Raw genomic sequence first — 26,930 nt, forward strand, 5'->3', positions numbered from 1 at the left:
AAGTAGAATTTTATATAGTTAGTATCTAAGACTAACATAAGAAAGATGGAGAAAAACATCTTTCGGTAAATATACTTTTTATTAAAATGAAGAGATTTAAAACATTCAGAATTCTCTGCCATTAACTTTTTGGGAAAGCAGTTATAGTAAAGCACAGAAGCTGTGTGAATAAAAGTGATGGTATTTAAAAATCACTGCCTGAAACTTTTTAAATTATATAAAGGTTAGAAGTTTCTGTGAAATAAATTTAAAGGGGAAAATAGTTTTACCTTCTAATACTACTCAAGATGATATATTTTCTTAAAATAGATTTTTATTAATATTTTTTTACATCATCTGCTTCTCTCTATATCTCTCTCCCTGACCCTACTCGAAAGTCATCCCTTATAACAGACCTGAAGAAGGGACAAAAATCAGCAAAACCAATCAATGCACTGAAAGAGGTTGGTTTTATGTGCAATGTTACACAACAATATATTCTAACATCCGAAGGAAGTGCTGGGTGGCAGCGGTACCTTCATATTGCTCCTACAGGGTCAACCTCCTTGTTTTCAACTTTTAACATTCAGGTTCAGCAGTCTATGGTTGTTGTTCCTCCAAATGCCATTTCTTACAGGACAAAAATATTAAATTAAATTCATGTACTATAATTTGTTTTGCTATTTCCCAATTTGGAAGGTATCAACTATATTTCCATTTCTTTGACATTCCAAAAAGTACTATGAATACTCTAGTATACACAAATCATTTCTTTCTGTATTTAACCTCCCTGGTGTAAATACTAACATGGTATGGACATTTTAGTCACATTATTGGAAATTATACTATTTACTTTATAGAGCTCTTTGAATTATGCCAATGAGAATATTTCCTTATTTGAACTATGCATTATAGATATTTTATTACGATTCAGTACTTCCAGCATTATGTTCACCAGAATATGAGTTGACAGATGGGCAAAGTCCTCCACGGACACCCATGTGATGTAGAGTGTACATGATGACATAATTCTAACGGGGGAAGAGAAACAAGTGTTCTTTCAGGATATTAATGTCTTCAAAGGATAATGAGTAGAATAAAAAAACAAAGGATTATTACACTGGATTATTTCTGCTCTGAGGGTCTCAAGGGAGAAAAAGAAAGGAAGGTAAAGAGGATATATTAATTTTAAAAAAGGATGAAAGATTCCTAATTCTCAGAAGTAGAAGATGTGAAGAGCAAATAAACATGGAGCAAAGAGTGAGGAGAGCAGACATAAGATAGACTTCACTCTTAATGAAAACAAAGAAAGGTTTAAAACACATAGTCTGATATAGAAACACATAAAACAAAACAGTGAACAAGTCATGAGAACAATTTATACAAGGACCACATGGGGGGGGAGGGGAGACTTGGCATGCCCTAAAAATTCTTATCAAAGTATTCAGCAAAGATGTAATCAGAAGATCTATGATGAAAGCATGTTATCATCTTGTGGTCCATTTCTTCACAGAGAAACAAAGAACTCAAGGTACAAGAAGTACACATAGCAATTCTGAGAACTCCTTTTGCCTGCTTTGTTACATGCTTGTCTATTTTTCCCCTTTCTCTTGGCTTTCAATTGGCAGGGTGGGTATGTATGTGAAACAAGAATTGCTAGAAGAGCAAGCTGGTTTTCAAAGAGGCAGAGGAATTAGAGACCAAACTGCCATCATCCCTTGAATTACATAGAAAGCAAGAGAGTTACAGAAAAATATTTGCTTCTGCTTGACCACACTAAAGCACTTGACTGTGTGGATCACAACAAAATATACCTAGACCTCAAAAAGATGGGAGTATTAGATCATCTTAATTTGTCTTCTGAGGAACTTGTGAGCAGACCAAGAAGCAACAGTTAGAACTGAACATGGAAAATAACTGGTTTAAGACTGGAAAAGGAATACAACAAAGACACATACTGTCACCTTATTAATTTAACTTATACATTGACTATGTTATGCAAAATGCCAGGCTGAATGAATCAAAAGTCAGAATTAAGGTTGCTGACAGAAACATCAACAATCTCAAATAGGCAAATGATACCACTCCGATGGCAGAAAATTAAGAGGAATTAAGAAGCCTCTTTCTTGATGAGGAGGGTATAAAAGCTGACTTGAAGCTTAACATTAAAAAATAATCTAAAATACTGGCAATTGGTCCCATCACTTCCTGTCAAACAGAGGAAGAAGAAATGGTAAGTGTCATATTTTGTATTTCAGAGCTCAAAGGTCACTACCAACAGTAGTGGAAGGAAAGCCATGGCAAATCTGGACAGCATGCTATGAAGCAGACATATCACCTTGCCAACAAAGGTCTGCACAGTCAAAGTTACGGTTTTCCCACTAGCAATACGTGGCTGTGAGAGTAGGGCTGTAAGAAAAGCTGAGTGTCACAGAACTCATGCTTTAGAACTGGGGTGTTGGAGAAGATTTTTGAGAGTCCCTTAGACAGCAAGGAGATCAAATCAGCCAATACTTAAAGAAACTGATTCAGGCTATTTACTGAAAGGTCTAACACTGAAGTTGAAGCTTACATGCTTTGGCCACATAATGAAAATACAGGACTCACTGGAAAAGACCCTGATGCCGGGAAATACTGAAGGCAAAAAGAAAAAAGGATGGCAGAAGATGAGGTGGATAGTGTCAGACAACAAACATGTGCCTGGACAGGTTTTGGAAGACAGTGGAGGATTACAAAGGCCTAGCCTGCTATAGTCCATGGGGTCACAAAGCTTTGGACATGAAAGAACAACTGAACAACAAATGGAAGGGTAGGCTAGAGAGATGACAGGGAGGATCAGCAATAGTGATACAAGAATGGATGGAAGTAGTAACATAACTTTTTTTAAACTGCACAGAAAGCAACAGAAATTGAGAAAGAAGCAAAGACTAACCTGACAGTGGTGAAGGTAATATGGTGAATTTAGTATATTATCTTTTTATTTTAGAAGTAAAATAAGCCAAAAAATTATTTCATATAAAATACTTTTTTCTGTTCTATACATATATATATATATATATAGTGTGTGTGTTCTTTTTCATATTAAAGTTTAGAATAAAAAATATTTTTTTTCAAATTTGAGATGACATTAACTGATTCAAAGTAAGTAACAGCAGGAGAAAATTTACAAAATGATCACAACAATGCAAAGGAAAAGAAATACTGAAAGACTTTAAAACACCTATCAGCACAGTAACTAAATATATCTACAGAAAATGGACAATGAAGTAATAAGCTTTCCCACCTGGAGGAGGAAGCTAATGGACTAAAAGGGCTCAATAGGCCTACATAATCAAACAAGTCCAGTGTATTAATGTCTTTTGCTTAATTGTTTTTCTTTGTTATAAAGGCAGGTTTTATCAGGGAGATGGGAAGACGATTATGAAATAACAATGATATTTTGAAAAAAGCATCAGTAAAATATCTTTAAAGGATATTCAAAGAGTCAAAGATACAGACCTTACTGCTATGCACTTATCTGTTCAAGAATTGCGATACTGTATGTACCCTTTTAACTTTCAGTTTCATTCAGAAATTAACAAGCATTTGTTAAATGTGTACTATGTAGGCATTATATTAAGTACTAAGAACACAAAAGTGAAACAGACCCTACTGTCAGGTAGCTTATAGTCTAATGAGAGGGACAATTTATATACAAGTATAGACAAAATGAATACCAGGTAGTTTTGGGAAGGGTACAGTAGCAGCTGGAAAGATTAGGAAAGCTGTCTTTTGGAAGGTAGTATTTGAGTCAAGTCTTAAAGAAAACCAGACATTCCAAGAGATGGAGGAAATGAGGGAGTATGTTCCACACATGAGAGATAGTCAGAGCTAAGTCACTGGATACAGAGGATAGATGAGTATAGAATATAGAAGATATTATTTATTTAATATACCAATTAGCAATCCTTATGAGTCATGCAAAGTTGAATAGGATTAGAATCTCAAGGATGCTGGAATCAATAAGATAAATTAAAAATTTTTGTTGAGAATATATTTATACAGTCAGACTAAGCTACATCTGGGCTGATACACTAACAGGAAATCAAGGGTTCCCCTACAGACAGTCAAACCTTGACTGTATATGTGTTTAACTCTAAAGAGGAACTCAGAACTTGTGACCCATATCCTGTTTATATCAAGGAAATTCACTGTAAGAGTCCTGAGTGAATTCAGAAAACTATTTTGTGGCTTTCAACAATATAACCAACAGCCTAATATTTGGTACTTAATACCAATGAAATGCAGATACTCCTGGGTATGGGACTACTCCATTATGGTAATAATAAATACTATCTGCCACTTGTTCCTTTTAAAAATGAAGCACAAGTTCTAAAAGATAAAGAAATAATGTTTATGCTTGGCTATCTTAATTTAAAGTTCTGTTTTTATTTTTGGAAGCATAATTGAATGAAAAGTATTTTAATGTCTTATTCAATTAGTGATCACTTTGGTACTAACTGAAATAATCTACACTAAAGCACTCATTGTAACTATATGCAATAAAGACCATTGCGTAAATCACTTTAGCTTATGCATAAAACATTAGTCACTAACAACAAGAAGTAGTAGAGAAAATTATAAAAAGAACAAATCAATTAACACACTGTGATACTTGGTAACTTAACGACAACGGTGGGGAGGGATTAAGGATGGTAAGAGATATATAGGAAAATATAATTCAGATACAAGAAATTAGAGAGGTTAAATAAAGACTTATGATTCTGTATCAAGAATCCAAATGACACCAAGTATATAAAGTAGAGATCTGTGCTGGAGGCAATACAATGGGGAGGAAGTTTAATATGCAAGGTATCAGGGGCATTGATATACTCTCAGGTTCCAGTGATCAGTAAGGCTGCCATGAGTAATGGTTATCATTAAGCATAACATTCAATTAGGAAGAATATTTATTAAATATATAGGAAGTACTTAATAAATCCTCATGAATGAGTGAATCAAACAAATATGGGGAGAAGGTGGAGAAAGACTAAGAAAAAGTAGATTATATGTGAACTTAGTAAATATAATAAAAATACCTTTGTTGTACTTGACTAAATGTTTAAAAATACACAGCACGTAACAACAGTTAACAGCTCAGGTTTATATAGCACTTTAAGATTTTTAAACTGTGTCCTCAGAAAAGTCCTTGGGAATAGATAGTACAAATGTTATTTCTGCATCTTCCAGATAAAAAAAGCAGGAGCAAACTGCTTAAGAAACTTACCTATGGTCAAATACCTAGTAGTGATCCAAATATAGGTCTTCATTTCAATTTTAATGTTCACTCTGCTATAAAGAGACAGTGGAAACTTATGCAAAGTCCTAAGTATAGTGCTACCTTTTTAAAAAAAAATAATAGTTCTGGCCTAACAAGTTGAATTACAATAGTTGCTATTTTGAGCAACTACAGAACAATATTATTTTCATGTTCCAAGATAACTTATTCTCCATAAAATGACACGGTGATAGGATTCCATTGCCTGGAATTTCTCGGATGAATAAGTTCTCAAACTTTCTGATCTCAGTATCCCTGATAAAAAGAGTCTTGGGGATTCCCAGGGAACAGAAACAACACTTTGGGAACCATTCCTCTAATGCAGTAACGTTATAATACCTGTGCAAAAAATTACTGAAAAATTCAACACGCATTAACACACTAGAAAGATGGCTACATCTTTGCTATTTACTACTAAAGACAATTTCAAGCAATATCATTAAAGATTTTTTGAAGTTCTGTACTACAGGAACTTCTGTAAAACAATCTCACAAATTAAAATGTCACAAAAGCTTAATATTATCCTATATTAGGCTACTCTAAATACAGTAGATTCCTCATGGTGACAAGAAGGCATATCATGAGATAATGTATAGAGAGCATTTTGCATCCCTTAAAGTGTTATGTAAAAGTTAGGTTGTTGTTTTTGTTGTTCCTAAATAATTAAACATACGAGCTTACAAGCCAAAGGCAGTAGTCAATACTAAGGTCTACTCAAGAATGACCAACACTGGAGGTCTAACTTTCATTTTGTAGTTGAGGAAAATGAAATGGCATTAATGACATCTACTGATACTCAAAAAGTCAAAAAAGTAAAGTTCAAAATCTAAAAGAAAAAACAAGCACTAAATATCATGTATTCAGAAACAATAAATGGAAAGAATCAGAGGACTGTAGATTTAGAGATGTAAGAGACTATTGAGGTCATTCACTGAACCTTCTACTTTTATGGTTAAGAAAGTTAATGCCTAGGGGGACAAAGCCAAGATGGCAGAGTAGAAAGACACATATACTCTACTTCTTCCCTCACAGCCCATAAAATATCTATAAAGAATGACTCTGAACAAATTCTAGAGCAGCAGAAGCCACAGAATGACAGAGTGGAGATTTCCAGCCCAGGGTGCCCTGGAAGGCCAACGGGAAAGGTCTGTCAACCAGACGCAGAGTGGAGCACAGCACAGCCTCGGTCACATGGCACTGGGAGGAGTAGGGCCAGAGCAGGCCTCAGGGGCAGAATTCCCAGCAGCAGCGGAGGTTCACAGATCCCTCAACCCACAAACGCCAAATAAAGCTTCAAAGGTCAGTGAGAGGGCTTTTTCAATCAGAATGAAAAGGGAACATCACCCTTCCCTAGCCCCGGCCCCAAGCAGAAGGGAGGAGGCGGCGGCGGCAGCAGCAGCAGCAGCAGCAGCAGCAGCAGCAGGTGGCCGTAGCAGGCAGCAGCCAGTATCTACTATTGGAGCCCTACCTCTAAAGCTCCTGGAGGAACTGATCGTCATCTCACTCTGAGTAGCAGGCTGGCCCTGGGAACCCTCCACCTAAAGCCTCTGGGGGAATTGAGCAGCTGATCAGAATCTCAGCCCTCAGCATGGTCATGGGGTAAGGAGGAGTGCTGGTCTTGCTGAGTTGAGGAGTATATTCCTCTCCCTTGATTTTGTCACCTTGGAGGAAGTGAGATCTTATAGGATGCCAGAGTGTACCCTACTCTTGACAAAGGACCCAAAAGTCAAGTAACTGGGGGGCAAAATACTCAAAAAAGAGAAAAAAAAATAAGACTATAGAAAGTTACTTTCTTGGTGAACGGGTTATTTTCCCCCATCCTTTCAGATGAGGAAGAACAATGCTTACTATCAGGGGAAGACATAAAAGTCAAGGATTCTGCATCCCAAACATCCAAAATAAATATTCAATGGTCTCAGTCCATGGAAGAGATCAAAAAGGATTCTGAAAATCAAGTAAGAGAGGTGGAGGAAAAATTGGGAAGAGAAATGAGAGATATGCAAGAAAATCATAAAAAGCAAGTTAACAGCTTGCTTAAAGGAGACTCAAAAATATGCTGAAGAAAATAACACCTTTAAAAATTGGCTAACTCAACTGGAAGAAGAAGTCCAAAAAGCCAATGAGGAGAACAATGCTTTAAAAAGCAGGATAAGCCAAATGGAAAAGGAGGTTTAAAAGCTCACTGAAGAAAATACTTTAAAAATTTGAATGGAAGAGATGGAAGCTAATGACTTTATGAGAAACCAAGAAATTGCAAAACAAAACCAAAAGAATGAAAAAATGGAAGATAACGTGAAATATCTCATTGGAAAAACAACTGACTTGGGCTGTTGTGATAGAGGAAGGAGTGAAGAGGCAAGTTCAAGGTAGTGGCAGTGGGTGCTGATGGCGATGGCGATATCATTTCTGGCCACAACCTGCCCTTGCTCCTGCACAGAAGTGCCCCTGGGTCTATGGGGAGCAGGAGGAGGAAGAAGCGGCAGAGGCCCAGGTCCCGTGGGGCAAGATGTTGAACATGTGAAAGGTCTGGGAGCTGGTGGACAAAGCCACCAATGTGGTTATGACTTATTCAGAGATTGAGTCTAAAGTTCGAGAGGCAACAAATGATCCTTGGGGACCTTCTGGGCAACTCATGGGAGAGACTGCCAGCGCCACATTTATGTATGAACAGTTTTCTGAACTTATGAACATGCTTTGGACACAAATATTGAAAGACAACAAAAACAACTGGAGAAGAGTCTATAAGATGAAAACGGCAAGGTATAAATATATGCCCAAAGGTGAAAGAAATGGTAAAATTTGTCCAGGATGATGACAGACTTCGAGAAGAAAGAAAGAAAGCAAAGAAGAACAAAGACAAATATGTTGGGGTTTCTTCAGATAGTGTTGGAGGGTTCAGACATGGTGAAAGGTATGATGCTGAACCAAAGTCAAAATGGGATGAAGAATGGGATAAAAACAAGAGTACTTTTCCATTCAGTGATAAATTAGGTGAACTGAGTGATAAAACTGGAAGCACAATTGATGACACCATCAGCAAGTTCCACAGGAAAGACAGAGAAGACTCCCCAGAAAGATTAAGTGACAGTGATGAAGAAAAGAAAGTGAGAAGAGGTAAATCTCCCAAAAGCGAATTCAAAGACAAAGAGGAAACTGTGATGATGAAACATATTCACATCACACAGGCCACAAAGACAACCACCACTAGACACAAGCACACAGCAAATCCTTCTACAACCATTGATCTTGGAGCAGCAGCACATTACACAGAGGATAAAGCAAGTACAGATCAAAATGCTACAACTCATACACCTCAGTACTCAATAAAGACTTTAGTGCCTAGCAGCAAATCATCTGCTGATCTACTATTTGATGGTACTAGCCAACCAACAGGTGAATCAAATGATCTATTTGGAGGATTTGCTGAAGTTGGATCAGCTGCTGCATCAGGAAACTTTCCTTCACAAACAATAAGTGAGAATGGAGACTTTGGTGACTGGAGTGCCTTCAACCAAGCTGCTTCTGGTCCCATGGCTTCTAGTGGAGAGCTTTTCAGCGGCCCCTCCCAGCCAGCTGTGGAACTCTTCCATAGCTCACAGCCAACTCTGAGTCAGCCTTCAGCAGCCTCAAATACTTCAGATCTGTTTGATTTAATGGGCTCCTTTTCCCAAGGAACCATGACATCTTCCCAAAGTCTAAATTTCTTTATGATGAGCGCTAATACGGTGGGTCTTGGTTTACCCATGTCATGATCACAGCCTTCACAAAATGTAATAAGCACAGTGCTGCAGAAGTGTAATCCTCTCTATAATCAGAATACAGATAAGGTCCAGAAATCAGTCAGCAAAATCCTGCCATCTATGTGGTTGGACCCCAGGGTCAACATTAGCCTGGACAGCCTACCACCTGGTCTGCAGCCTTCCAAACCCCAGCAGTCATCTCTTAACACAATGACCCAGCAACAAAATATGCAACAGCCTATGAATGTGATGACCCAAAGTTTTGGAGCTGTGAATCTAAGCTCACCACCAAATATGATGCCTGTTCAGCCTCAGACCAATACATTGATGGGAGGACCAATGCCTGTGGGCATGCCTAATGTGATATCTGGCACAATGGGTATTGCCTCTCTTGGAAATACTCCAATGATGAACCAGGGAATGATAGGAATGAATATGAACATGGGAATCCCAATTGCAGGGCTGGGATTGACAGGCACAATGGGCATGAGAATGCCCAGTATAGCCATGGCTTCTGGAACTGTGCAACCCAAGCAAGACGCCTTTGCTAACTTTAGCAAATGAGAGTATATAAAGAACCAGACTGAATGAAGGATTTTCAGCTGCAGAGAGGTGATGCTGGGGTGAAAAATGCTGATCAGTACCTTTTTCTTTTATCAATTACTAAAAATGAACCTGCATAAAAAAACCAAAAAGGCTTTTTTTGTAAAAGTGAGATTTCTAGTGTTCCAGATGGACAGGCCAGGGCACTTCAGATGAGGCAGTAGAATTATTTTTTCCTATGAGCCTAGACCATGTTTTGTAATGAGACCATCAAAAGCCTTTACAAATTACATAAGCAATTTCATTATAATTTGTGGAAAGAATGAAATAGGGCTGAACAAATCTGCTTGAATCTCTAATTTTGTATCTTTCTTTTACCTGATGAACTTGATTTTTCTGTCCCTGAATCACCTTGTCATAATTGGACCCGTTGCTTTTACTACCATTCTTGAGTCTATAGTTGAAGTCGTTCAAGTCTGATAATCTATTTTTTATAAAAATATCTATTGTTGCCCCAAAAAAGCTTACATATATGATTATGGATAAATCAGAGGTAACTGGAATGTATATATTTTTGCTAATGTTCCAGACACACACTGCTATACTATCCAAATTTTTATTATAACAAAATCTTTTGAAGCAGGTATAGAAGGGCTTCTTCCACTTCTCCCGCTATAATTATTATTCAGGGGAGAACTTGGAGAAATGCTTTATCTGAGGCTGTTTTACAGTTTCCTTTCCTAAAAGATCTCTAGCATCTTCTATCTTCAGCAAGGATTTTTTACAATTTGTAGTCACTGATGGGCAAAACTTTTTGTTTTTATCCCCATAGCCATTGGTTAACAGCAAAAGTCAAAACAGCAGAAATATTTATTTGTTTTTGGCATCTTTTCAAAAAATAAGGTAAAACGCCTTAATACATTTTTAAGTTAAATATAAATGTTTAAACCCAACAGTGTTGGTTTTTAGATTTTATACAATACTTGGTTTTGGTTCTGTTTTGGGTTTTTTTTTTGGTGTAAATATGGCATTTGCAAGCTGTGGTTCCAGTAGCGGGAGTTACTTATTTTTATTATTATTATTATTATTATTATTATTATTATTATTATTATTATTATAAGAAGACCTGTAGCAGTCAAATATTTTATTGATTTAATGGAAAATGAAGGAAATTAATTAAAAAACATTTTTATTTTCCTGATATAATTCTGCATTAAGATCACATGAAAATCATGATTCTAGAGTTTGGAATGCAAAATGAATTGTTTTACCCACAAGTTGGGAATAACAATATTGAAAATAAACACTATAATATAGGTATCAAATTATTACCTCCCCTCTTTATGTTGGATTTCTTTTTTATTAAACTGACAAAAATTTTGTTCCCATTGCATTCATAATGCTGTTACACATAACATTAAAATATTCATTAAAAAAAAAACTGATCTGGAAAATAGATCCAGGAGAAAAACAATTTAAAAATTATGGGACTACCTGAAAGCCATGATAAAAAAAGAACCCAGACATCATCTTTCATGAAATTATCAAGGAAAACTGCCCTGATACTTTAGAACCAGAGGGCAAAATAAATATTGAAAGAATCCACCAATCACTTCCTGAAAGAGATCCAAAAAGAGAAACTCCTAAGAATATCATAGCCAAATTCCAGAGATACCAGGTCAAGGAGAAAATATTGCAAGCAGCTACAAAGAAACAATTTGAGTATTGTGGAAATACAATCAGGATAACACAAGATCTAGCAACTTCTACATTAAGGGATCAAAGGGCTTGGAATATGATATTCCAGAAGTCAAAGGAACTAGGATTAAAACCAAGAATCACATAACCAGCAAAACTGAGTATAATACCTTAGGGGGAAAAAATTGTCATTCAATGAAATAAAGGACTTTCAAGCATTCTTGATGAAAAGATCAGATCTGAAAAGAAAATATGACTTTCAAACACAAGAATCAAGAGAAGCATGAAAAGGTAAACAGGAAACAGAAATCACAAGGGACTTACTAAAGTTGAACTGTTTACATTCCAACACGGAAAGATAATATTTGTAAATCTGGATAGTTGGAGAGATTACACACACACACACACACACACACAGAGAGCAAGAGTGAGAGAGAGAGACAGCGCACACAGGTTGAGTTGAATAGGAAGGGATCATATCTAAAAAAATAAAATTAAGGGGTGAGAGAGGAATATATTAGGAGGAGAAAGGGAGAAATGGAATGGGCCATATTATCTCTCATAACAGAGGCAAGAAAAAGCTTTTTCAGTGGAGGGGAAAAGGGGACAGGTGAGAGGGAAAAAGTGAAGCTTACTCTCATCACATTTGGTTCAAGAAAAGAATAACATGCACACTCAATTTGGTATGAAAACCTATCTTACACTACAGGAAGGTAAGGGAGAAGGGGATAAGCATGGTGAGGGGGATGATGGAAGGGAGGGCAAATGGAAGGACGGAGCAATTAGAAGTAAACACTCTTGGGGAGGGACAAGGTCAAAAGAGAGAATAGAAGAAATGGGGGGCAGGACAGGATGGAGGGAAATATAGTCTTACACAACATGACAATTATGGAAATCATTTGCAAAACTACACATATATAGCCTATATTGAATTGCTTGCCTTCTCAGTGGGGATGGGTAGGGAGGGAGGAAGGAAGAGAAGTTGGAACTCAAAGTTTTAGGAACAAATGTTGAGAATTGTTTTTGCGTACAACTGGGAAATAAGAAATACTGGTAATGAGGTATAGAAATTTATCTTGCTCTATAAGACAAAAGAGAAGATGGGGATAAGGGAAGAGAGGAGTGTTACAAAGGAGGGCAAATTGGTGGTAGGGGTAATCACAATGCTCGGCGTTTTGGGGTGGGGGAAGGGGAGAGATGGGGAGAAAATTTGGAACTCAAAATTTTGTGGAAATGAATGTTGAAAACTTAAATAAATAAACAGCAAAAAAAAAAAGAAAGTTAATGCCCAGAGAAATGGAGTAACTTGCTTAAGCATACACAAATAAGTAAAGGGGGCAGAATTTGGACCCTAATCCTAAGATTTCCAATGGAGTGATCTCTTCATGGTACCACATCACCTTGCAGAAAAGATTAGGAGCATGAGAAGATGAGAAATGGGATTAAAAAGAAAAAACACTGAATTACGAAGGTAGAATATAAGTTCAGGTGTGAAAGACCAAAGTATAAAAGAGAAGCTAAAGAAGACTTGTTGCTATTTGATTATGTTTTCAAATGAACATAATTTTTTACATTATTTAAAAACTTCATATTTTAAAAAGAGAAAAATGTATAATGTGTTTATGTGTGTATATAGAAGATTTCCTAGCATTATGTCAAGGAAACACTTTTCAAAACTACAAACCTAATATATTTTGATAATATTCAATTTAAAAACATCAGAGTAAAATAATACTTTATTATAACTTTTGCTGGTTTAATTACTCAGTTAGGACACCAGACCAGACTATATAGTGCTTCTAGTCTTTCTATATACTGTATGCATTTCTGATAAATGGGAAAAGAATAGATGACCTGGCAGAAGGCTCAGACAATAACATGTGATTTACAGGACATGAATGCAGCTACTATAAGATTTATCTGACAGCCCTCTCCGATAGTGGACTGTTGAGTATCCGATGGAATGATTTCTAGTCTGGAAAGTCTACTACTGAGTAGCCATACACATTATTTATTTATTAGATGTTTTGGGTTGAAACCATTTTTAAATGATGCACTTCACAATGCACAGCCATAAATTTGGCTTTAAACCCAAGAAGGGAGGTAGTGTTATTGGAATGTATGTCAGACTGAATTAGGATGAGCAATGCAACGCTTTTATAAAGTGGCCTTGAATGTAACGTCAATTCTATCAAAAATGATATTAACGTCAAATAAGCACGATACAAACACTTTGTACAAGAAGGCTGAAGTAATTTTAAATGAAACATTTCTTTAAATGTAGTTGTTTTTCACAAATGATGGTATTTTTACAAATATGTGAATAATTGGAACCTACAAGTTTTGTGCAAAGCAATATCGGATATGTGACAACTTATTCCACTTTTATATATCAAAAGGAGTTTGCTTAATATCAAATGTCAATTTTTAAATAACAAAACATTTTAAACAAGGCTACTGAGTTTAATTTTTGATTATTTTGTACAAACTATCTTTGGTTATTTTATACACACTATCTTCTAAAAATATCTGTGGATAGCCAAACTGCAGCAAGGACTCCTTACTATTTCTGAGGGTAACTTTTTTTGAAAGCTCATCAGTAAATAGTTGTTTGTTCCATAAAATCTTTGCTCTAAAAATAAAGGAAGGAAAATTACTGATTCTGTGGTTCAATGAATCATCACTGTAAATTTATGAACATTTGAAAGTATAATTATGACTTAAAAATTTCTAAAGTCTTTCTTTCCTGATACTGATAGTGTTGCAAATAAGATATCTTATATATTTTTCAAGTCTGGGTTTTAATATCTCTCATTACAAAAAGTGGTTTGTTAAATACCATATGAAAGAATTTAACAAGAAAACTACTTATGAATGAAAACAGGAGAAAAAATCAAAGTGTGCTTGAATTTTACAAAATTAAACATTCATAATTTGTAAAGTTTAATTTGCAAATGTGAAGTTCACAAGTATGTCTTATTATTTATGAGATTAAAAACTAGTTTTTGACCTGATCTTTTGATCTTTGGCACACAATCCTCTCCATCTCCTCTTAAAAAATTAATTAGAATTTTAGCAAGATGCTATCTGTACACTTACTGCCATAACTTGGACCAAAAAAATATATCAATCAACCTCAACCCATCCCCTCCCAATATCTGCAAAATGTCATCTTGAAATTGAATTTCATATCTCTTTAGCTTTCATGTATAAAAAGACAGTTCACTTCTTACTAAAATAAATCACTTTTGTGATTGCCACACTGACCTCTTTGAATTAGGAAAATTCAAAGTGAAAAATGTAATTATCACTGCAGGACAATCTGTATACATCTGGAGCTAATTTTTGCTTTATTTCACACATCATTTTTCATGGTGAGCACGTATTACTGGTGTAGTGAATTTTTAAGTTCAAAATATTTAACAATTTAACAGCTGAAAAATATATTTCTTTTGAACAACAACATTGAGGTTTCTTGTCTTTTGTTATTTACTTGGCTAAGTGATCATCATATCCCATTTGATTAGATTAGCATTAAGCAGCACTGTGACATGTATGACAAATAGGTGCATTAGAGCATGTCATTTATTCCCTATTTTTTTGGCCTCAAACATTTAACTGTGTGATATACTAAATAGAACACTGACTATGAAGATATGCATATTTATATATATATACATATATATTTACATATACACACTAACATACACATTTTTCCTTATATTAAAAACACATCTTCCTCATTTTTTATAAAAGATAAAACCTTGTTTACAAAAATAAATGTATAATAAAGCAATTATGGCAATATAAACAGTAATTTCCGTCAATCTCTTGAAGAAAGATAACCGAAATTGCACATAACTTTCTTAATTAAAAAAAGACAGATTCTACACAGGTGTCAAAGTAGCAATTGATAATTTTCTACCAAAAAAAGAAACAAGCAATTATTTTAATACAGAGAACTGCAAAGAAGACTGAAATTTGTTAACTGCCAAAGAACCAGTGTTTTCTGAAGAAGATGATTAAGTTATGCAAACATGATTCTCACTATGGGCAGAATAATAAGCCTACTAGAAACACAACTACTCTTTGGCTAGTTCATTGTAAAATCCATTAGGTGTAATCTCTACAAGTAATTGTTCTTATTGCACTTTATTGACACTGCACAGTATTGATTTTTCACACCTTCTATGATTCTTTCATTTGTATTCATGAAATGTCCATCAGCACAGTCTAAATAAATTTGGCAATATAGGCACTAAAATGAATAAATCAATGCAAAGAAACATTAATTTTGCATTATCCTTATTCGTCAGGCAAGTAAACCATAAGGGCTATAAATGAAGGTCAAAGGTTTTGAAATGGGTCAGAACCCTTGACCTTTAAACCAATACCTTTCCCATTAAAAATGGCTATTTTAAAGTTTTAAGTAGGGGAATTTACTACCAACAAGATATTGTTTATAAAAGACTACAAAGAAAAAGTTCAATAAAAACCCTCCACTATTTTAATTGCAAAAGAAAATGAAAAAAAGAAGCCAAAAATCTACACAGCTCACTCGCATGGTACCTACTGTTTACTACATTAACATATATATGCTTGCATGCAGAGATATATCCTCACACAAATATGGATACAGAAAAAATACAAAGTGAATACACTCTAAATCTATAAGACTCAATATACGATAAGGGCAATGGGAAGAATATTACAAAGTTTTTAAACATCTGAGTAATCCTGCTTTTAGAAATTTAGTGCTTAAATGGCTCTGCTACTATTCCCCTAAATCCACTGTACATGTCAAAAATAATTAGCAATGACAAGGGTTCAAAAGTATTTATCACTCATTTTATAACCTCTACACACAAAATAAGAAGAAAACCCATTATTCCCAGAGGAGACAAAATGCCACTCTCAAGCTGTAGAAATAAATCTGTTTCTATAACCTTAATATTGTATTGATTTTTATCTCCTCTTGTAAAAGATGACAGCAGAGAATTATTTAGTCACCTCAAGATGGAGGTTACATATAACCTAGACATTTTTAATGGGACTCCAAAAACCTCTGTTTTCACTCACCTGCTCAGATCACTAAGCACATAAACCAATATGATACATTAAGAATCTGAGTTTGGAAGTAATTTTTTCGAAAAAAGGAATAAAATTAATAAAAGGCTATAACCTGGAAACAGTAATTAATCAAACACATGAGATGCAGTTGTTTCCACCTCTGATATACCTTGTAATATTTTACAAGGTATTTGTAATATTTTACAAATATGCCTGGAAATTCCTGAAAAATAAAAATTTTGCAATGGCTTTGACTCACCTGAGAACAGAGGAGCATGACCAATTCCACAACTGAGCTACTAGACTTCATGCAAACCAGACCTATTTTTAAAAAGGATAAAAAAATTATATGACCAAGTATATCTGAGGCTCTAATTGGCTTAAAAAGAAAATTTTATCAAATGTGACCTTTTAAAGTTGTTAAACATTTACACCTCAATAAAATAATTAAGAACAAAATACATTTTGCAATTTTGCAAGAAACACTATAATTTCTAAAAGTCTGAATAGGAGAATATTATTTTTATTGCAAAACTTCTTTTTCACTACATTTCTGCATGGCTCATTGAAAATGTTTGTGCAAATTCATATTACATATATACATACACAAATATATATTCACAATTCATCATTACTTGTAAAAAATGTGCACAGCATATGCTATATTGATTGATATCATCTACATTTTGTGTTTTGGAGAGAGCTGGTCATTACACATGCAGAGAAGGGAAATGGCTCCATGACCTTTGCTTTCTCCACTCCTCTCTTTCCCTTCAACCCTGTAGCTATCAATCAAGTTTCCATTTTGTTTCATGGCAGTAGACATCCCAAACACTCTTATTAGTACTGTGACCCATGACCTCACACTAAACCTTAACAGAAGTGCAAGTAGTTACCTATTAGGTATTCCTGATTTCTTATAAATTGTTTATTTACATTTTTTCTTTAATGTATCATTTTGGCTCATACTGATGCCATGCAAAAGAAATATGATACAAAGAGCCTTACATCTTTAGAATTTTGTGTCCAGAGAAGTTAATGCAAAGAGATCACTGTCTGCACTAATACATAAAAAAAGAAAGAAAAATACCTTAATTTAATCCACTGTTAACAGCTTTTCCAGTTTCTAAGGTAGTAAAGTCCATTATTCCAAAGAGTAAAATCACTACAGTTAAACCATGATTTGTAGTTTTTAAGACTTTTTATTCTTCATCAGAATGGGCAACCAACAGCATGGTTTCCTGTTCCAATAAGCATTACCTGAATATCCTATGGGAGTTTTTAGTGGCTTTCTGCAATCTCCTCCATGTGGAATATTCTTTTTTCTTTCTCCTTTTTTATTCTCCCTCTCCACCTTTCTATCTATACTCTCATCTCTTCCAAATAAAAAACAATCTCCTCTTTTCTTTGCCTTTTCTTTCTCAACTTATTCCTCAGGACAACAAAATAGTTGTGCTATTGAGACTATTTGGCCTTTATTTCAGAAATTAAAAAAAAGAGAGTTACTTTAAAGATTTGTGAAAAATGGAGTAAAAAGTGTTTAGCACAGTGAAATACATTATGATACCTTTGGAAGGGCTAGGGCATATGCATGGGAAAAGAATGGAAAAAGGAGAAATAATATATATTTTTGATGGCAGAAAGGAGTAGAGAGAAAAACAAAGATGACAGAAAAAAGGAGCATAAAGAGAAGAGAAAAAAAATGCCATGTGATTTGGCAGTAGGGGAGATCATGAAGAACAGCTGAAAATACAACTAAATGGGAATCAATGCTATCAACTGCCCAATCGAGTAATTACAAAAGTCATTTCTAAAATACTTAGTAATGCTGGTATTATAATAATCTTAAAAGGTAGGGCACTCACACACTTGAGAAATCTTTTTCAGTATTTTTCTACAGAAACAACTCCCTCCGGACATCCCAAAACAGAGCTCATTACTTTGCCCCAAATTCTGTTCCCTATAATGTACTTCCCTATTTCTATCAAAAGGACAACCATACTTCAAGTAATCCAGATTCACATCAAAGTGATACTTCAAATGTCACTTGTCTTCACTTCATATATACAACCCTGCCACATCTTCTTGTCTCCTATCTTTACAGCTCCCATTTCTGACACATATCCTCTTCTCTCCACTTATAACACAACTACCACCACTTTAGGTCTTAGATCATAGTCTTCAATATCTATCACATCTATCAGAGGTGTCAAATTCCCTGGCCCTCAAAGGTGAGCCAGTAAGATTAAAATGTAATTAGGAAGTTTAACAAAATAAACAAAAAAAATATAGACTAACATGCAAAGTGTTAATTTGTGGTTATAAGGCAATAAGTGGCAAGATCCATTTCTATTTGAGTTTGACAACTAGATTACTGTAATCCTTTCCAAACTGGTCTCCCATTTCTTCCACCATAGATGTGCCAAAATGGCATTGATAAAGGAAAAGTCTATACATATCACTCTCTTAAAGAGAAAGTACCAAAGGGTAAAGCAGTTGTAGTAGAAATTTCATTCAGATTAACATCTTATACAATATACCACAATATGTCCATATAGAAATAGTCTATATATAGTCTAAAAATATAGTCATAAAAGAATTCAATGAATAAATTTCACTACTATGTCTATGTGGAAGGAGGATTCTTAAACAAGGTATAGCGGTAATCAGAGAAGATAAAATGGACAGTATCTATGACAAAAACTGAAAAAAAATAAAAGTATAACAAAATCAATGAAGCTAAAATTATAAGAGAAAAAACAAATTTGGGGAAATCTTTGCATCAGGAGATTAGTATAAATATATAAGAACAAAGCAGTGTGGTATAATGGATACAAAATTGGCAGAAAAGTTAGGAAGACCAGAATTCAAACGTCAGTGCCTCTGTTCAACTCTAAGGTCACTTACCCTTCTCTGCACCCTACGCAAATCTCTAAGACTATAAATTACAGAGCACATGCCGATCCATAATGAATGGAGAAAAAGTCCTCATTCAGGATTTCTCTACACTAAAGTCAAGTCCAAAAGTATTTATTAAGTACCTACTATGTGGTAGGCACTTTGCTAAGAACTAGGGATTCAAGGGAAGACAAAAAATTGCCCCTGATATCAAGGACCTCACAATTAAGTAGGGGAAACAGCACTCAAATAACTGTAAGAAAACAAGACATACACCAGATAAAGTAGAGATAATATCAAAGGGAAGGTATAAGGAAAGACCTTAATGAGGGTTGGACTTTAACTGGGACTTGAAGGAAGTCAGAGAAGTCAGGAACCAGAGAAAGGAAGGGAGAGAATTCCACGTACAGAAGACAGCTGGTAAAAATACACCAAGTATATTAGTAGATGGAGGATCTTGTGTGAGGAACAAGATAAAAGTCAGTGTCACTCTATCACTGATTTATGGATAGGAATAAAGCATAATAAATCTTCAAAGATAAGAAAGGGCCAAGTTATGAAGGGCTTTAAAAACAAGACTGAACTATTCAACAAAAACTGTTGGAAAAACTAGAAAGTAGTCTGGCAGAAAGCAGTCATGGGCCAACACTTCATATGCTGTATACAAAGATAAGTGCAAAATGAGTACATGACTTGAACATAAAGGAGGTATCATAAGTAAATAAGTATAGCAAGAATGGAATTATCTGTCAGATCTATAGAGAGGGGAAGGGTTTATCATAAAACAAGAGATAAAGAGTTTTAAAGAAGGTAAAATGGATAATTTTGATTACATACAATTTATAAGGTTTTGCGCAAACAAAACCAATACACTAAAAACTGGGGGAGGGAGGGAGAGCAGGAAACTGGAAAACATCTTTGCAGTCTGTTTATCTGATAAAAGTTCCTATTTCTAAGATACAGAGGGAATCGAGTCAAACATACAAGAGAAAAGAGCCATTCCCTAACTAATGGTCAAAAACATGAAGTTTTCAGAGGAAGAAATCTAAGCTATCCACAGTCATATGAAAAAATGCTCTAAATCAATAAAAATCAAAGAAATGCAAATTAGAACAATTTTGAGATACCACCTCACACATATCAGATAGGCTAGCAAGACAAAGGATGGAGCAAATGTGTAAACACAGGCATACTAATGCACTGCTGGTAGGGATGTGAACTAGGTTCAACCATTCTTTAATGAAATGTGGAACTATGCTCAAAAAGCTACTGAGCTGTGCACATTCTTTGACCCAGGAATACTGACACTAAATCTATATCCCAAAGAGATCAGAGGAAAAGAGAAAGGAATATGATGTACAAAAATATTTCTAGCAGCTCTGTTTTAGTTGTAAAGAACCGGAAACTGAAGAGAGGCACATAAACTGAAGAAAGGCTGAGCAAACTATATACTGCAGCATGTGGATGTGACAAGACATTAATGTGCTGCAAACAATTAGGAAGGAGACGGCTTCAGGAAATCTTGGGAAGGCTTCTATGAACTGATTCATACTGAAATGAGGAGAACCAGGAGAATAATTAACAGCACTGATGATGAAACATGTTGTGGACCTACAGACAGGAATCTGTGGATCGTTATTAATGTGCAGACTGAAGCATATTTTCCTCTTTTTCTTTTGTGAAGGGGAGGGACAGAGGGCTAATGCAGGAACTTTTTTTGCATGACTACACAGACTGCAATGAGTTTTGTTGCTGTGCCTCTCTCAGCAGGGATGAGGGACTGGAGAGAGAGAACTTGGAACTGAAAAGAAAATAAAACTGAATTTAAAAAATAAAAGCCAAACAGAGAATTTCATGTTTAATCTTGTCATTAAAAAGGAGCCATCGGAGTTTACTAAATTAGGAGGGTGACATGATCAAATCTACATATACTTCAGGGAGATTATTTTGGCACCTGATTGGAGGATGACTGACTAGAGAAAAAACAGGCAGGGAGACCACATCGCAGGCAACAGCAGTCTAAGCATAAGATAATAAGAGCCTATACCAGGGTGACCGCAGTTATCACAGGAGAAAGACAGGTATGTGTAGGAGATGCTGAGAAAACAGAATCGAAAGGACCTGACATCTGACTACATACCGAGGGTGAGAGAGACTGAGGAGCTGAATCTGACAATCAGATTACACACCCAGATGACTGGGGAGATGGTGGCAATTTCAAGAGTAAAAAGGAATTTTGAAGAGCGAAAGGGTTAGGAGAAGAAAGAATGAGTTCAGTTTGGGGAGTATTGAGTTTGAGATGTGCGTGAGTCTTCCAGTCTGAAACGTCCAGGAGAGAGGTTGGGACTACACAAATACGGAGTCATCTCCATAGAGCTGACAGCTGAAACCACAGGAGCTGATGAAATCAGCCAGAGAAACTCTATAGAGAGAGAAGAAAATCCCAGCCAGAGCTCTGGGTAACACAGACAATAACTGCATGAAATAAAGGAGAAATAGAATAATGAGATGTGTAAGAAAAGAACCAAGAAAGAGAAGGGTCAGTCTAGACAGACAAGAGCAGCAAGAAGAGGATGGCAGAACAAGAATGAAGACTGGGAAATGAAATCACAGTCCCTCTCTTACTCGGAGTCTATTTAAAAACAGAAATATCCCAATAGACATGTGGTCATAGTATATGAAGAGAAAGTTTCCAAAAGAAAAAAGAAAACCAGCCATAATCATGTGGGGAAAAAAATGCTCCAAAGGGACTCAATTTGCATATACCTACTTCAAAAATATCTGAAAGATGCAATAGACTGAATAATGATAAGATATCCAATGAGAAATTTCAGTAAATTACTTCCTCAACCACCAAAACGCACGAAAATTCAGCCAGAAGTGCAGAGGCAAAAGGAAAGGGGATGGCCAGGAAAGCCAATTCTAGTGCAGGCACCAAAAAAAAACCACCCAGAAACACTCTCAGAAGAAAAAGGTCAGGGAGATGAGTAGCCTTCTAGGTTCTTGTGTGGCTGTAACAAGAATGAAAGTCTTCCCCCTGCACATAAGCAACATACAACCCACCACAGAGAAAGCCCAAGGATAGTCAAAAATCCCAAGAGTTGGTCATGAACCCAGAGTGGGGACCTTGAAAGAACCAAGAAGAAGCAGGGCAGCAACTCTCAGATTTGGAGAGCACAGGCAATCTGGGGCTTCAAAAACAACAGTACTGTGTCCTGAGATACCAGAGAGATCACAGAATACTCAGAGATCTGAACCTCAAGGATCCAAGTACATTAAACCAAAGGAAGAGAAAGTCAGCATAGGAACCCCAGAATGAGATGAACACAGGATTCACAAGGTCAACATAAAAACATATCAGAAAGAAGAGTATACCTAGTTAGTCCTGGCACAAAACCTCAATTCAGGGGTTAAAAAAAAAATGGAGAGGTGAGTAAACCAAAGAAGATACCAATTGAAACCACACCTTCCCCATATCCTAATACTGATGATGTTAGTAATTCCTCAGTATTGGGGTAGTTGGTTGGAGGGAATATATACATACATACATATAGAGAGAAAGAGAGAGAGCGAGCGAGTGCACAGGATGAGTTGAATATGAAGGGATGATATCCCAAAACTAAAGTTAAGGGGTGAGAGAGGAATATATTGACAGTAGAAAGGGAGAGGAAGAATGGGGTAAAATATCTCCCATAAAAGATAAGAAAAAGTTTTTACACTGGAGGGGAATGGGGGAAGATGAAGGGGAATGAGTGAACCTTACTCTCATAGGATTTGGCTTAAGGAGGGAATAGCATACACATTCAATTGGGCATGGAAATCTATCTTACCCTACAGGAAAGTAGGGGAGAAGGGCATGAGAGAGGGGGGATGAGAGATGGGAGGGCAAAGAGAGGGAGAGGGTAATCAGAAGCAAACACTTTTGAGGAGGGACAGAGTCCAAGGACAGAAGATAATAAATGGGGGGAGCTGAATAAGATGGAAGGAAATACAATCAGTCTTTGACCACACGACTATCATGGAAGTGCTTTTCATGACTGCACAATTACAAACTATATTGAACTACTTATCTTAAGAAGGGGGAGAATGTGGAAATTTAAAGTTTCAAAAATAAATTTTAAAAGTTGTTTTTACACAGAACTGGGAAATAAGACATACAGGCAAAGGGGTTTAGGAATCTATCATGGCCTAAAGGATAAGAGAAGGAGAGATGACAGAAGGGAGGACAGATGCAGGGAAGGGGTAATCAGAATACATGCTGCACTCTCTTGGGGTCAGGGGAGAGATGGGGAGAAAATCTGGAACTCAAAATCTTGTGGAAGCGAATGCTGAAAACTAAAAATAAATGAATTAATAAAAAAGAAAAGAATAACTTTAACAATTGCAAACAATGACTTAAAGGAAAACAATGACTCCATGAGACGGCCAAAAATATTAGAACAAAATGAAAAAGTTGAAAAAGAAATGTAAAAAAACTGATATAAAAAAACTGATATTAAAAAAAAAAAAGATTGGAGAGAAAATTTGAGAATCGCTGGGTTCCCTGAGACCATAATTTAAAGATCTGGACACATTTCAAGAAATCATAAATAGAAATTGCCAACATTTATTAGAACCAAAGAACAAAGTAAAGACAGAATCCATACAATGACTTCCTGAAAGTCATCTCAAAAGGAAAAGTCCCAAGAATGAAATAGCCAAAAATCAGAGCTCTCACATCAAAGGAAATATACTCTGAGTGTCCAGAAAAAAGTTCAAGTGCCTAAGCAGAAGAGTCAGGATCACATAGGATCAGTCAGCTTTTATTAACATCTTATGGAGAACTAGAATATTGTATAATAAAAAGCAAAATATTAAAGGATTGCAACCAGGAACAAAATACCATGCAAAGTTGAATACCATCCTATATAGGACAAAAAAATCTGTATTTAGTTAAATTGTGGACTTCCAATAATTTCTGATGAAAAGACCAGAGCTGAACAAGAATTTTTTTAAAACAAAACACAAAGTTTAGAGAAACCTAGAAAGGTAAATTCACTTTACAACCAAAAGAGATTATATCATGAAATATAATATATACAAATATATTTACATATATTTATATACGTACACACACACAAACAAACACACACACACACACACACACACACACACACACACGGGAAAGAAGCTACCATTTCCGTAAAGTCTTAACCTCTTCTAAGGACAGTGAGGAAATTAGAAAAGAAAAACAAAGGTTCTGAGTATGAACTGGCTCTGTTCTGAAGAGAGGAAAAGAAGGGAGAATAAAGAACTAAGCGCTTCCTATGTGCACATGCATGTGCATGTGCTGTATCACAGCAACGCAGCATATAAGTCAATATTTCAAGGAATTTCATTTGGGTGAGTATGAACACTACACCGTCCTACTCTGATGCACTATCATGATATAGAGGGAAGGGAACCTAGGTTCTTTAAGGTAAAGCTACTGAACATGCATGTTTGCTAAAAGGGGTCTATTTTTTCTTTTTCTCCCTCCAACAAAAGTGGGAGGGAGAGAATATCAATTTATGTTCACTGAAAAAAAAACCACATAATTTAATCACAAATAAAAAATAAATTAAACTTGATTTCTCCAAAGTACATATACTCATGTTGTTTGCAAATTGTTTGACATTTTAAATACATACTTTAAAAGACAACTTACTTGTTCCTTCTATAAGCAACTCCTGACCATGGCTACCCAAAAGTGTACGAGAAAGAAAAGGAGCAAAATCCACAAAAATTTCTCGAAGAAGAGGGGCAGCCTTTTCCAGAGCATGTTCAAGTCTCTCTGTAATACTAATAAAAAGTATAATGTTATCAAAGTGACTCTAAAGTAGTGAAAAGAAAGCAAAAGTTGCTACTGTGAATCACAATTCAAATCCACTAAGACTCAATTTCTGGTCCATTTCTACCACCTTAAGTTTTACTATTTTTACAAAGCTTTTTACACTTTTTCAATCTTCTTACCCCTTACTCCTCCACATCCTCTGCGATCCAGTGGTATTGGCTTCCTTGCTTTCCTTGAACAAGACAATCTATCTCCCAACTCCAAGCATGTTCATTAACTGTCCCTCAAACCTAGAATATTGCTCTGTCTCAGCTCTGCTTCTCTATGAATCCAAACTAAAATCCCATTCTCTACACAGTCTTTTATGACTCCCTTAATTACACTGATTATTTCTAATTTATCCTATATTTAACTAATATTTCTACACAGTTGTTTTCATGTTGTTGTTTTTTTTAATTTTTTTCTTCAAACTGTGAGCTCCTTAAGAGCAAGAACTATCTTTTGCCTTTCTGTGCATCTCCAGAGCTTAGCACAGCGTCTGGTACATAGTATATGCTTAATAAAAGTTTACAGAATGATTTCAAATTTTACAGCCTCTCTTTTCAAATCCGTCTTACAAGTTTATATTGTAAAGAATTTAAACACTTACCCCTTAAAATAATGTTAAGTCAATATTTCAAGGAATTTCATTAGTGTGAGTATGAACAGCACCAAGTCCTACTCTGATGTACTATCATGATATACAGGGAAGGGAACCTAGGTTCTTTGAGGTAAAACTATTTAAACATAAGCTCTGGCGAGTACCATTAGACTGAAAAGATTATGATCACAGTCCAATAATATATATGTATTTACAGAACAAAAATCTATCTAAGTAATTCTGGAGATAGTCATCATTTAAATATGGGTCAAATATGGGTCACTAGATGATGACAGTTTTAAGCCATGTGAATTTTTTTATACATATATATACACATGCATACACATATACATATACACACAAATATATGTATATATACAGACATATACATGTGTATATAGTGTATGTATGCACATATAGATTTATGTATGTGCATGTACACACCCATGTTATATGTATATATACATGTAACTGTGTATGCATATATCTCACTATATGGCTGGATGTTGTCCCTTATACTCAAAGAGGCCCCATGCCATCATGATAATGGAGTCAAGGTACAATATGTCCAACTACGGAGGATCAGAGCAATATATGCACGAAAGGGTTCGCCACAAGTTGGACACAAATTGTCTATGTAAATATTTGGAATGGACATATCTCTAAATTTGTACATCTCACATTTCTTTTGAGCTACTGAAATTCTGTTTTGTTAACAGACTATAGGATCTTCTTTGATGTGGGTATGCCATGTTGAGTGGTCCTGTGCCAGTGTCTCCCATGTCTCATAATCAATACTAAAGTTCTTCAGAGAGACCTTGGGAGTGTCTTTGTATCACTTCCTCTGACTTCTGTATAAGCACTTGACTTGTGTTAGTTTTCTGTAAAATAGCCATTTAGCCAAGTATACATTTGGCATTTGAACAATGTGGTCAGGCACACAGCCCAGCTTCACTGCCCTGCTCCCCGGGAAAGCACAAGAGCATCATTCATGATCCATAACCCAGACAAGCATGCTGTCATGGAACTGGTATGCAATCCTGATGAACTTCTCTGGGAAGCCAAACTTTGCCATGATCTTCCATAACTTCTCATGATTAGCAGCACCAAAGGCCCTGGTCATATCAAAGAACTTTGTGTACAGATCTCCATTCTACCTCTGGCATTTCTCCTGGAATTGTCAGCAAGCAAATATCATATCAACCTTTCTCCAGTCCTTTCTTGAGCCAAACT

At 35.7% G+C, this 26,930-nt stretch overlaps 2 protein-coding genes across 5 annotated transcripts in view; one reads left to right on the forward strand and one right to left on the reverse strand.

Annotated features, from left to right (window-relative positions):
- LRBA (LPS responsive beige-like anchor protein) overlaps positions 1-26,930 on the reverse strand; it is a 783,746-nt gene that overhangs the window by 469,831 nt on the left and 286,985 nt on the right. For all 4 annotated transcript variants that reach the window (XM_072621222.1, XM_072621224.1, XM_072621221.1 and 1 more), the window contains 2 exons: positions 24,932-25,065; positions 16,607-16,668 (listed from right to left, as the gene is read on the reverse strand). In XM_072621222.1, the coding sequence (XP_072477323.1) occupies positions 16,607-16,668; positions 24,932-25,065 (196 nt within the window). The remainder of the gene's footprint in view (positions 1-16,606; positions 16,669-24,931; positions 25,066-26,930) is intronic.
- On the forward strand, positions 7,796-9,600 carry LOC140511935 (clathrin interactor 1-like). The gene is given in 2 exon segments (XM_072621230.1): positions 7,796-8,044; positions 8,046-9,600. Coding segments are annotated over 2 exon segments (1,743 nt in total). The 5' UTR covers positions 7,796-7,856.

The sequence above is a fragment of the Notamacropus eugenii genome, chromosome 6 (genome assembly GCF_028372415.1).
Source record: "Notamacropus eugenii isolate mMacEug1 chromosome 6, mMacEug1.pri_v2, whole genome shotgun sequence".
Taxonomy (NCBI): Eukaryota; Metazoa; Chordata; class Mammalia; order Diprotodontia; family Macropodidae; genus Notamacropus; species Notamacropus eugenii.